Genomic DNA, 13,537 nt, shown 5'->3' on the forward strand with positions numbered 1-13,537 from the left:
CTGGTCCTTGAGGAGGCACCTGACGTCGTGGCTATGGAGTTGCGTGTGGTGGCCGTCACGGTGGAGTTATTACTGAGGCTCAGGCCCAGGCTGCTGACGCTGCTCAGGCTTGAGGGGGCGCTGACCACCGGCGGTGCGGCCGAGACCGTACTGGAGGCGGTGGAGAAAGTGCTTGTAGAAGAGTGGAGCACAGCTTCGCTCTCCATGCTGGTGTGCTACAGAAAGGAGGGGGAAGACGATGGGAGAGAAAGGCATGAGGAGGAGACGGTGCAAAGCCGAGAGAGGTGGTGTCTTAATATTGAATTCTAGTCTATTCTATTTAATATTCCTCAGATATTTCTCTCTTGTCCCTCGTTCAAGGACCCCCACTCACCAAGAGAGTCGAAGTTGACGTGCGACCAGAGGAAGTTGAGGAAGAGAGGCTGTTCTGTTGGGCAGGTAAGGTACTGTGGAAAGAAACAGCGAGGCGGGGAAATCAACATTTTAATCATTTCTCTTCCTTCCAGGTTCACAATCATTTAAGAAGAACTAGGTTTTCTCCCACACGGATTCTCTGGCGAAATCAAACTAAAAGACCCTCGTTTTCCTTAATCCTTGTCGTTGCTGCCTGTCTTCGGAAATGCAGGCGTTAAAGTCCTCGATTTACGGCGACCGTGGAGCCCAAATTTTCTGTCGTTTTAAGGGAGGCATCCAAGTTGAGGTTCGCCTCATTGCGTGACCTCCCTTGCCACAATTGTTAAGCGAAATCGCCAGCCGCTGTTGAAGTTAGTCCAGGGCTCGGCAAGCTTAAACACTCAAAGACCCACAAAGATCCTAACCCGCCGTTCAATTCTGGAGTCGACCGGAAGTCCAGTTCCCCCCACCATAGAGTCTCCTCCTAGCATGGCATCCTTTTTCCTCTGCCTGACCTAAGCGAAACCCTTATCGATTGGGGAGCTGACCGGAAAACCCGCCCCTTCCCATAGAGTCCCCTCCTGATACGCCCTGCTTGCACCCCACAAACTGGAAGCGCCTCTCAAAACGGTGACGCCGACTGGCGACAGGCAGCCGCAGCAGAGGGATGAGAGAATACAGGCAGTCCTCGACTTACAACCACAACGGAGTCCAACATTTATGTGGCTAAGTGAGACCTGGGTGAAGTGAGTTTTGCCCCCGCGTTACGACCTTCCTTGCCACGATTTGTTAAGCAAATCTCGACAGGTGTTTAAAGTTAGTTGTGAAGTCCATCGGGCTTCCCCGTTGACTTGGCTGGACAGAAGGTCGGGAAAAAAGGGAAATCGCATAACCCTGGGACGCTGCAACCGTCGTAAATACGAGTCAAGTGGACAAGCGCCTGCATTTTGATCCTGGGACCGGGGGGGGGGGGGGGGGGGCTGTCTAATGTAAAGTTTACTCTTTCCAAGGGAGCTTTATAGGGTTTTTGGAGGGCTTTGATAGATGCAAGATTTTGGGCCCAGAGGCGCCAAAAACAAGAGTAATCGATAAAAGGTTTCGCTTAGGACAGGCAGAGGAAAAAGGATGCCATGCTAGGAGGAGACTCTATGGTGGGGGGAACCGTAACCGTAAGCTCAAGGCACGGAAGGTGGAAGAGTTGGGGGGGGGGGACCTCGCTGGCAGCAGGCCCCTCCAATCTCGCTGGTACCTGCTGTGTTGCGTGGCGGCTGTATTCGAGATCTCCTCAGCGTGATTCAGGCTGCTGAGCACCGAGGAATGCTGGGTGGCCGTGGTCAGCAGGGAGGCAGCCGACACGGTGTCGCTCAGAGGGGCTGTGATGCTGGGGGCCGAAGGGGAGTCGGATTTTACCGCAGACCCGGCGGAACCTGGTGGGGAGGGGGGAGGGGAGGTCAAAGAGGCAAGAGAGAGGCAGAGGGCTTAAGCAGCGAATAGGGCTTTGGGGGGGGGGGTTGCCAATGGCAGAATGGGAAGGGTTCCATTGGTTCCCCCATTTGCTGATGGGATTTCGCTGGGGATGGGCACTTCAAAATGACCGTGTTAGGACCACCGTTCCTCAGCCCCTGTTGGCTTTTAAGATGCGAGGACTTCAACTCCCAGAATTCCTGCGGAATTCTGGGAGTTGAAGTCCACGCATCTTAAAATGGCCGTGGTGGAGAAACACCTAGGTCTGTGATGGCAAACCTATGGCACACATGCCACACTGGTCTTTGCGGGCATCGGAGTGCCAGGAAACGGCCCGAAAGATAGCCAAGAGCTTTTTGGGGGGGGGCGTTTTAGAACGAGCAGGAGGCAGAGTCCTGATCCCGACAAAACCCCTTTCATTCAACGCATGTGAATTCCTCTCCTTCGCATTCAGCCAAGGCCTGGCAAACAGCCTTTCAAAGGAGGATTTATCAACACAGACCTTATCTAGTTTGGAAAGCTGCCAATATTTTCCCCATGAGATGCTGGGCAAGGGAAGACTCTGGGGCACAGAGTCTCGGAGATTCACGGACAGATCTTCGCACTCCTGAAACGCATCTAAGGACCGGACGAAGGAATTGTTTCCTGCAAAAGCCCCCTCCCCTTTCGCTCCTCTTTTGTTTCCTACGGGAGGGGCCGTTTAGCGTCCACCTGTGGATTTACTCCCAAGTCGACCCTGATTTCTCAGCTGTTCTTTTCCCCTGGCACCTCTGCGCCAGCTCTTGGGAAGCCCAAGTCAGAAACTCTCCCCTCACATGCCCAGGCAAGGGGGCTTACCTTCAGTTGTCTGGGTGGTTTGCAACGGCGTCGGTGGCACCGAGCTGAAGCCATTCTAGAGAAAAGGAACAAGATATATACATTTTTCTCCCGCCTTTTAAGATTTTACAGGTAACTTAAAAGCGGTGAACATTATCTAATACTCTTTCCTCCCATTTTCCCCACAACAACCTTGCAAGGTGGGTTGGGCTGAGAGAGAGAAACTGGTTGGAAGGCTCCCAGCTGGCTTTCATGCCTAAGGCGGGACTAGAACTCTCCGTCTCCTACTGATTGGCCCAAACTTATCCAACTGGCTTTCATGCCTAAGGTGGGACTAGAACTCCCAGTCTCCTACTGATTGGCCCAAACTTATCCAACCGGCTTTCATGCCTAAGGCGGGACTAGAACTCCCCGTCTCCTACTGATTGGCCCAAACTCATCCAACCGGCTTTCATGCCTAAGGTGGGACTAGAACTCCCATTCTCCTGGTGATTGGCCCAAAGTCACCCAGCTGGCTTTCATGCCTAAGGTGGGACTAGAATTCTCTACACCACCTGCCTTGCTCTGGAATTCTCCCTCTTAAGGATAAGCTTTTGTGGGCCTGAGGGCGCCCAGGAGATCCAGCCTACCTTGGCCTGGCTTAAGTCTTTTTGGGGCGAGGACGAAATGGAGTTGGGGTACCGCCGGGTCTGAGTGGATCTCTGCTCGTACAGTGGTCCCTGAGCACTGTTCTGGGAGGTATACGTTGCTGCGGGCATGGTGCCACTCGGGAAGGTCGGATCCTGGCTCTTGTTGGAGGAAATCGTGGGCAGAGACTCGCTAGGAAGGGAGAACGAGAGAAGATACGCAGCGTGAGTGGATGAGATATGGGGGGGATCCCAGAAGGGAAGAGAACCATGTCTGCCTAGATCAGGGATCCCCAACCTTTGGGACCACTAAATTCATAATTTTAAATCCTGCGGGCCACTAATATGATCTGCCTAATGACAGGCTGCGTGGGTGTGGCCAGGATGGTCATGTGACTGGGTGGGTGTGGCCAACTCAATGTCACTCACGTCGAGGGGCGCCTCGCCAGCCTCTACTCACCCCTCCACTCCCAGACCCTCCTCGCCTGCCCACCCGGGCTTCTTAGGGCCCCAACAGGAAGCCGTTGCTGGAGCTAAGCAGCCTCCAGGAGAAAGAGTTGGCAAAACAGCTCAGTTCAAATTGGATCTGACCGAGAAGGCTCCGCAGAATCTCCCTGAGGACTAGGAGCATGGGCCTTCCAAGCAGAGGGAAGACCTGCGAGAGTGCAAGGCCAGGAGGCTCAGCGGGCTGAGATGGTCAGCCAGTTCCAGGCCATGATGCCGTCCCACTGGAATGAGACCCTCCGACTCTTCGCCACCAGAGTCACTTCCCTTCAACCTTCACCCAAAGCCCCCCACCAGGAGGCTGAAGGAGACCCCAAGTTGGAATTTCTCCGCCCCCCTCTGACCCACACAAAAAGACCCCGAAGGGGGAGACTCTCTGCAGCAACACAAGCGCTCCTTGCACGTCTCCGTCCCAGGGGCCGTAGTTGGGAGGACCCCGGATTTGAGTGCAAGATCAAAAAAGCAAATAATTTTTCTGCGGACCACCAAAATTTTCCTCACGGACCCCCAGTTGGTGACTGCTGGGCTAGATAACTAACCCAGAAAGATAAGAGGACTTGGGAGTACTAGGAGCGATCAACGCAATTGGGCTGATGGTGAATTTCACATCTGCTGAAGCAGATGTTTCTCTGTTGTTTCTGTTTACTTTTTGATTTTTCCCTTTTTTAAAATTCTTTTGAGGTTTATTTTTCTTTTGGATTCTTTCCAATTTTTTTTTGGGGGGGGGTGTTTCTGCATTTCTGCATAGATCTCATTTTGAATACAATAAAAATATATTTAAAGGGGTGTGTGTTTCCCATCTGCACCTGGACCTCGATCCTACCTAACCGATACCTACAGCTGAGCGCCCCCTTGTTGGGAGCGGTTTGGGGTTTTCACCTGGCGGTGCCCGTGTAGAGGCTGTTGGGAGGCTGGCTGGCCGTGGTGCTCGTAGCAGGGGGGGCTTCGTACTCGGAGAGGACGGGCTCCGAACCAAACTGCAAGGCCCCGAATTGCAAGTTGAGTCCCGAAATGTCCGCCGAACCGGGCATCTCCACCGCCAGAGCTGGAATCTGAAGGACGAGACGGTTTGATGGGAGACGGAAGCGCTTTGGCTTTCGGCTTTTTGGCCGCTGAGGTCGGTTTGTGGTTCTAGAACTGGCTAGCAAATATTATTGGGCCCCCCGCTAAAAAGTTGAGGTTTGTATCTTATTATTCTATTCTATCTTATCCTATCCTACCTATTCTATTCTATCCCTCTTATTCTATTCTATTCTATCCCTTATTCTATTCTATCCCTCTTATTCTATTCTATTCCATTCCTCTTATTCTTTTCTATTCTATTCTATCCGTTATTCTATTCTATCCTATCCCTCCTATTTTATTTCTCCTATTCTATTCTATTCATTTTTCCTGTTCTATTCTATTCTATTCTATCCCATCCCTCCTATTCTATTTTATTCTATCCTATCCTATTTCTCTTATTCTATTCTTTCCATTCTATCTCTGTGATCTGTCTCTCTCTTATCAGTGTATCGTCTATCTATCAATTTATATCTATCATCTCTCTCTTATCCCTATCTATATTATATCTTTCTTTTCACTATCTCTATCATCTGTCTATCCCATCTCCCTCTTAATTATCTTAATAAATACAACAGGGTCTAAACCAGTGTCGAAATTCATTTTTTTTACTACCGGTTCCGTGGCTTGGTGGGTGTGGCAGGGGAAGGATACTGCAAAATCCCCATTCCCTTCCCACTCTAGGACCAGCCAGAGGTGGCATTTGCCGGTTCTCCGAACTACTCAAAATTTCCCCTACTGGTTCTCCAGAACCTATCAGGACCTGCTGGATTTCACCCTTGGTTTAAACTTTCTTAAATGCTGCAGAATTTGGCACTAAAAGTACAGGCCTGTTCAGGCGTCGCGAGCAGCCGTCCAGCTATACAGCTGCAACAGCGAATTCGCCCAGGAGCCTGGCGTTTGCTGTGGCATGCGCTGTCCCCCCTTTAAGGCTACGTCCGAGCCCAAAAGGGTCTACTGGCATGCAGATGACCTCAGCCGGATTTGACCCAAACCACGCTTGCTGGGAAACATCCCTCAACCGAGCCTTTCACGCCTTTGCGAAGACGAGAACTCTTACGTTCGTTTCGATTTAAAAGGGATTTAAATCCACGGCACCGTTTCCCTGATTTTCCCCCATTCGGCTGCGTAGAAGGTTGTCAGCCGTAAAAGGACTGCTGCAGGGGCCAAGCATGGCTGTGGCCCTTGGATTTCAGGGAGGGGCCCCTTAGCCCTTCTCAACAAGTCGGCAACTTTTTAAGATGCGTGGACTTGACTCACTTATGGGAATCGACTAGCAGCCTCCTAGTTAGCCAGCTTGAGTGCTGGATTTCGGGCACCATGTCATCCCAACTCCCCCAAAAGGGGGGACAACAGATCCAATTTGAAAGAGGTCCCTCCCCCCCCCAACCTTGTTCTCTCTCTCTCTCTCTCTCTCTCTCTCTCTCTCTCTCTCTCTCTCTCACCTTTGATGTCAAGGAGGCCTTCTTTTTCTGTTGTTTTAATTTTTGCTGGGCCGGCTGAGGACTGGAGGAATCCGGGGACATCTGGGAGACCGGGTTGGTTTTGGTGGCGAGGGGGGAGGACGGAGGTGGCGGAGCCGAAACGGAGGAGGCCGTCGCCACCGGCTGCTTTTCCTGGAGGAACACTTCCATCATGGCGGAGGTGGGGGAAAAGGCCTGCCGTTTGGTGAAGGGGCTGTGCACCGCCGGTTCCAAGGGATTCTTTAGATCTGCGGGACAGAGAGGAAGTTGGGGCACGGGGGCTCCCCCCTTTGCAGGGGAGGCGAAGAAAACGAATAGGTTCCTTGGGCAAAACACCTGGGGGGTGGGAGGTGCCCACGCATGCTGTAGAGCAGGGACAGTTAGGATCCAAGCCAACCCGAGGAGCTTGTTACAAAACCCCTTTCTCCCAGCTTCTGTCATCCTTGGACCAGACGGGCGAATTCATTCTACTTTACTTATAAGGTTACTTTGCCTGAGAGTGCAAATCTCCCGTCTCTTGGGCAGTCTGAGAAACTAGGGAGGGTTGCCCTCCCTGCCTTTTTCTCTACCCGTTAGGCAGCGGAGGGCTCAGCAGCCTCTTATCGAACGGTTCCCCAGGGAGCATTGTCTGGGGACGGCTCGGATGAGGGCTCTGTGTCGGAGGCAGAGAGGGGGCCAGGACCGTCTGACAGTTCTCAGCTGCCTTCGGAGTCAGACATCAGTGGGGCAGAAGAACAACTGGAGCCTGTTCACAGTGTGCACATGCGCAGTTGAAGAACTAAAGAACAGGGGTCGACCTGGGAGTAAGGCCACAGGTGGACGATGAATGGCCCCTCCCAGAGGGAATAAAAGAGGAGCAACAGGGGAGTGGAGTTTGCAGGAGACCATGAGTTCGCTTCATTGGTTCGTGACTCTGAGACTCCTGGCCAAGCTTTGCAACTCTTGGCCTTTCAGCTCTCCAAGCTAGATAAGGTCTGTGACCATAAATCCTCCCTTGAAAGACTTTGCTGGAGGTGAAGGAGCAGAATTCACAGCATATTAAGAAAAGGGTTTTTTTTTTGTCGGGACCAGGAGTTTGCTTCAGGCTCTCGGGAAGCCTCGGTCAGAATAATCATTTCTTCTTTATTTCCTTAGCCAGTTCATCCCATAGATGAGTTAATTCTACTTTATCATAATGTTAAACTTCACCAGAAGCTTCTTTGTTCTCCCGCGGCCTTTTTTTACAGCCTGAGAAACTAAGGAGGGCTCCTTGTGAGTTTTTTTGCTCTGCCTGTTATGCAGCTGAGGGCTCCGCTGTCTCTTATCCGATGGTTCCCTAAGCAGTGTCTCCCCCTTGTCTCCTAAGGCCCTTCCCACATCTCATCACGGCTCCTCTCTTCCACCCCGCAGCTGGAACATCTTACCATACTGCACAAGGGAGGAGGATTGGCTCGTGCTGCCGATCTCCCATGAGGAGGCCGCGTTGCTGCTTCCGGATGGCTGGGGATGTTGGGCCGCCAGCTGGGCCAGAGCCTGGGCCGTCTTGAACTGCTCCAGGAACTGAGAGCCGGTCGTGGTGGTGGTGGCGGCGGGGGTACTGCTGCTGCTCTTCCCCTCCCCCACTTCGCTGAAGCCCTTTGCCAGCATGCCGACCTGGAGCGGGGAGAAGGACGCCCAGCCACAATCAATGCAGATTCTCAAAACAACATTTCTCAACTCAAGACACCATTCTTTTCCAAGAAAGCAAATTAAAAATAACGTACTTTTCGGGGTATAAGATGCACTCCCCTTCAGCGAACTAATGTGCTGAAGCTGACCTTGGCTAAGGACGCTAGCCAGGTGAATACCTGGTAGGCAGAGGCAGAACTCTCCCCCCCCTCCCTCTATTTACCTCCCCCAAAACTAAGGTGCATCTTAAATACGGTACCCTACAAAGATTCTCTTGAGCTTCGGAGGTTGGGGAGGCTCCCTAAATATGGAGAAAGATTCCGGAGGATTCCAATCTTTTTTTCTTAAATTTTATTTTAATTGGGAAGGCCGGTTCGGGAAACCGAAAAGGGAACCACGGGCCGTTTCCTTACCATGCCGTGGTGGGAGAAAGTGTTGGCCGAACCAGACTGAGAGACGGTACTTTGCTTTGAATTGCTGAAGACCAGGGGCTGGTTGAGAGTCGGCGCTTGGGAGGAATCCAAGTTGGGCGATTCGTTCTCCAGAGAGGAAGGTGTCTTCCCTAACAGCACTGCAAGGTCAATTCTAGATGGGGAGAACACCAGGAGTCACTCCTTGAGATGGAGGCGGGGGGGGGGGGGTGTTATATAAATCGACGGATCGATTGATTATATATATGTATGTATTTTAGTGACTGTACACCGCCCCGAGTCCTCTCCGGGAGAGGGGGCGGTCTATAAGTGTGAATAATAAATAAATAAATAAAGTATGTATGTATAATCTGTGTGTGTCTCTGTTCTGTTAAGATACAGCCTGTTGTGCCTTAAAATGGCTTCTACTGTACTGTTATAAAATGATTTCTACTGTACTGTTGTAAAATAGCTTCTACTGTACTGCTGTAAAATGGTTTCCACTGCACTGTTGTAAAATAGCTTCTACTGTACTGCTGTAAAACGGCTTCTACTGTACCGCTGTAAAATGGCTTCTACTGTACAGCGCTGGTGATGTTACCCAGTTGGGTCATGAAACGTCTGCAAGAAAACCACCCAGCTCAGAGAGCACCAAGGACCCCACATTCTCTTCCCCCTCCTCCTCTCCACAAGCCTTATTCGGTGTAACACTCATGATGTTACCTAGTTTGGTCATGAACTTTCTGCCAGAAAACTACTCAAGCTCAAGAGAGCCTGAAGGATCCTGCAATCCTCCTCCTCTCCACAAACCCCACTCCTTTTTCAGCACGGATGATATTACCTAGTTGGGTCATGAATGATGTGGCAAGAAAGCCGCCAAGCTCAGAGAGCACCCGCGGGAGAAAGAGAGAGAGAGAGAGAGAGAGAATGAGAGAGACAGAGACACACAGAGAGAGGAAGAGAGACAAAAGGAATCACCTCTGTCCAGCTGTGATGGTCACATTTTCCACAGGCATCGGCATGGTGGAGACGTTGGAGGCAGTGAAGATCTTCGTTTCTGAAAGCTGGAGCAGAGAGAGAGAGAGAGAAGAATGCAATGAAAACTGCCCAAATTCAGTCAGCAGAAAGTGAGAAAAAGGAATTGGGGAGGGGGGTTTACCTACATCTTCATTCCAGTCCTCAGTCCCCCACTCCTCCGTTGCTGTCCTCCAGGCACCTGCCAAGGAAGAGCCAGAGATCAAAGGTGAGTGGGGGGGGGAGCCTGTTTCAGCACCGGTTACAAAACAAAGGAGGAGGAGGAGGGATTTGTCAGAGAGCAATGCAAAGAGCTAAGCAGGCTGGCAATCCTTGCCCAGACAGACAGAAGCTGGGAGGGAGGGGGGGGGGCAGAGAAAGGCGGGGACACAGCAGCTCAACATACAATCTCCCTCACCCCACCCACCACCAAAGCAAAGAGGCTGGACCCTGGGACCCCCACGGGAGAGAGGAGCTTCGGGGTTTTTGTCCTGACATGTAACTCATGCCCCTCTGGAAAGACTGAATCATCCCCAAATTTAAACTAGGTCTAATCATCAAGATCTAATCCCCAGGATCTAACTATTCCCGAATCTCTAATCAAGATCTAATCGTCAAGATCTAATTATCTGCAAGTCTAAGCTAGATCTAATCATCAAGATCTAACCGTTCCCAAATCTATGTTAGATCTAATCAAGATCTAACCGTTCCCAAATCTGTTAGATCTAATCAAGATCTAACCCTCCCCAATCTAACTTAGACCTAATCATTCCCGTCTATACTAGATCTAATCATCTAGATCTAACCATCCCCCAGTCTAAGTTAGATCTAGTCATCAAGATTCCCAAGTCTATGCTAGATCTAATCAAAATCTAAGCATCCCCAATCCAAATTAAATCTAGTCATGAAGATCTAACCATTCCCAAACCTATGCTAGATCTAATCATCTAAATCTAATCAAGATCTAACCCTCCCCAAATCTAAGCTAGGTCTAGTCATCAAAAACTAACCATTCCCCAATCTAAATTAGATCTAGTCATCAAGATGTAACCATCCTCAATTCTAAGGTAGATCCAACCACCTAGATCTTAACCGTTCGCATCTAACCATCCCCGACGTCTAAGCCAGCTTCCATCTCCAATGGGTTCCCAAGTCTTTTGAAATTATCTTTCTTTCTCATTTCTCCCGTGACAGGATGATCAGAGGCAGCAGGGCAGGGACCTCTGTCTTTGGACACAGATTCTAAGCTTAAGGATACCCAAAAAAAATGGTGCGGGGTATTGGGATTTTTTTGTGGCATGCATATATATGGATAAATTAGTCGTCCTTCTCTTCCTGCGAGGAATACGTGTTAAGACTGGTACACCAAATGAAACTGGCTTGGCCTTCTCCCCCTAAACAGGAAGGTGGCCAAAACACACAAACACCTCCAGTTAGTGACGGACGGTGTTTAACTTTAAGTACTTTGGACTGAAAAGAGCATGGAGACCGCCCACTCAACAGCCGACAGACTAACCCCCTTTTTCCAGTAGATAAACTTTCAAAAGTTCATTTCAAGGTCCAGGAAAAGGCAGCAGGAAGGGAAATCACACCACAAGGCTTTGGGCTGTTATAAAATATATAAATATCTACTGTTGTTTCTGCCAGCTTCCTCCCCCCACTGCCAAGCCCCACCGTGGGTCAATTAACAGGGTCAGGCATTAGAAGAGAGGCGGTGAAGAATGTTTAAAGAGAGGCAGATTAATCTTTGGAAGGATTTTTAATCGAGCAATTGATACCAAGAAGGTCCGTTATTATCTTGACCCTTTACTAAAACTCCAGCTATTTTTTAGTTTTAAATTTTGCATCGCTGTCCTTGCAGGAAAGCATTCTTAAAGCTCAGGCCCACACACTAAGTTTTCCAATTCTAGATTGGTCTTAAATTGTAGGCAATGCAAAGGCTCGCTTTGGGAAATTCACAATACTTCATTCATCTATTTTATTTTATTTTATTTTATTTATGCATCATATTTTAAGTCGTGTAGACCAAGGAGAACACCAGAAAACAATACTAATTGGTAAAAAGAATCCCCAACCATCACAGGGGAAAACCCAACGGCCAAATTCCTACAGCTTGGTAGATAGGCGAGGGACTTAGCCCAATGTGAATTCAACTCGTTTGGAATGCTTTGGGATCCACTGGTGGAAATCTGGATCAGCCCAGTAGATCCAGAAAGAGTTCTGGATGCCGCCCGACTAAACAGACCAATTTTTACAACTGTTTTTCCAACCCCAAACGTGAAGTAAATGGCATTTTAATGCTTGGTGAGGGATGAAGGACACTTTTCTTAAATTAGTTAATATTAGTTTATCTTTTAAACCATATTATTATTTCCCAAACCATAACCATCCTTAAACCACCAATCTGGGAAATCAAAGCTAATTTTCACTTCAAGAAGGGTCAATTCCTCCCACCCACCCCAAAAAAAAACACCCCTTGGGGGATGCGAGGAGTAAAAGCATTAGTAGTAAAAAGCAACAGGCATGTAATTTTAAAAATATTAAAGTGAACGAAACAGAGGGAAAGAAATGAAAGAGAAGGGAGGAAAAAGACAAGACAGTTAACATATCCACAGATAAATTCCAGCTTATTTAAAAAAAATTTTTTTTAAAGATAAAAGATAAAAAAAAAGAGATCCAAGGGCATTTAAGTGCCCCTGGATTTCTCGTACCAGGAGCAGTGTCAAATTTTCGGGGATAATTTGACCCCTCGCCCCTATTGTAATCAACTCCTGAAACAAAACAGAACAAGGAAAGAAAAAGAACAAAAAACAGTATAAAACGGTCAAAATACTTCGAAAGGTGAGACGAGGCGCCCCGCTCCCCCCACCGCCGCCGCCGCCACCCCCAGCCCCGTACCTGTGGATATTGATCAAATTAAAAGGGGGGAGGGGGATACAAGCTCAAATGGTGCTAACTAATCAGGGGGAGGGGACGGGGACGACAGGATGTAAATCTTATGGAAGAGGGAAGTGGGAGTTCTAGACAAGAAGGGGTGAAATAGACAGAGGGATGTATGACCCCTTTTCTTAAATTTTGTTTTTCGTTTTGCTCTACTCTTGATGGTTGCCCAGGCATTGGAGGGGGGCAGAGGGGGGGGGTTACAAAGTCTTCCTGCAAAGCACCCTAAAGCATCCTCATCTTCATTTAATGACCCAATAATCCCTTGCGAGGGCGGAGTCTGGGCAACTGGAGCTAGCAGAGTGTTTTTACTGGCCGGATGACTTTCCCGTTGCCAGAGCGGAGTTTTGTTCAGCAGATAATATTCTGAGTGTGGCCAGAGAGAGAGAAATATCTGCCTCTACCTAGCATCGAATTGGTCAATCTGCCAGGGAAGTGTTTTCTCAACACTTCGGTAAGTCCTCGACTTACAACTGCCCGGTGAGTGACCGTTTGAAGTTCCCAGGGCCTTTTTTTAAAAAAAATGCGACGGGACCATTTTTCTTCACCCTTAACGACCGTGGCGACATCCCCATCGGCCATGTGATTTAAAACTCTGATGCTTGGCAACTGACTCATATTTATGACGGTGGGGGTGCTCCGGGGGAGTGAGGGGATGCGACCTTCTGATGGGAAAGCCGGATTTACTTAAATCGACCGCCCGGCGGACTTAATGCAACCGCAGCAATTGACTTTCAAACAGTGGCAAGAAAAAAATCGGACAACCGCTAAACCCAATGTCTCGCTTGGAGACATAATTTAAGGCTCGGTTGCGGTCGTAAGTCGAGGACTACCTTTAATTAAGAGTCTGGGGGGACATCCCCCTCCCCCATCCTTGTCCCAACAGATTCCACAACAGGTTTTTTTAAAAAAAAGGGGGGGGGAGAAGGGGAACATGAAAAGCGTTTTGAACAATGCCTTGGTTCCAGACGTGAAAAATTAAGATTATCCAGCAATTCCCCAAAGCAGGATTAAAAAAAACTAACTTGGATCTTCCATCATATACATATATATATATGTATATTTCAGGGCTATCGTGGGGGGTGTTTAAATGCTTCTAAAGCCCAAGGTTTTGTGATTACATCCCCCTCCCCACTCCCTGGGGTTTCAGAGGAAGGCTGTTGGAAGACCCCCAACAATTCTTACAAACTGGAAACTG

The 13,537-nt window shown here is 49.3% G+C and overlaps 1 protein-coding gene across 5 annotated transcripts in view; it reads right to left on the minus strand.

Moving 5' to 3' along the window:
- UBAP2L (ubiquitin associated protein 2 like) overlaps positions 1–13,537 on the minus strand; it is a 35,258-nt gene that overhangs the window by 7,163 nt on the left and 14,558 nt on the right. For 3 of the 5 annotated variants that reach the window (XM_081967858.1, XM_081967856.1, XM_081967857.1), the window contains exons 9-19: positions 12,111–12,170; positions 9,364–9,601; positions 8,389–8,560; positions 7,732–7,960; positions 6,311–6,576; positions 4,683–4,855; positions 3,303–3,492; positions 2,695–2,749; positions 1,643–1,820; positions 374–446; positions 20–215 (exon numbers count right to left, since the gene is read on the minus strand). In XM_081967858.1, the coding sequence (XP_081823984.1) occupies positions 20–215; positions 374–446; positions 1,643–1,820; positions 2,695–2,749; positions 3,303–3,492; positions 4,683–4,855; positions 6,311–6,576; positions 7,732–7,960; positions 8,389–8,560; positions 9,364–9,601; positions 12,111–12,170 (1,830 nt within the window). The remainder of the gene's footprint in view (positions 1–19; positions 216–373; positions 447–1,642; positions 1,821–2,694; positions 2,750–3,302; positions 3,493–4,682; positions 4,856–6,310; positions 6,577–7,731; positions 7,961–8,388; positions 8,561–9,363; positions 9,602–12,110; positions 12,171–13,537) is intronic. The other 2 variants (XM_081967859.1, XM_081967860.1) reach the window with 2 other exon arrangements.

The sequence above is a fragment of the Natrix helvetica genome, assembly GCF_964273705.1.
Source record: "Natrix helvetica genome assembly, chromosome: 16".
Lineage (NCBI taxonomy): Eukaryota > Metazoa > Chordata > Lepidosauria > Squamata > Natricidae > Natrix > Natrix helvetica.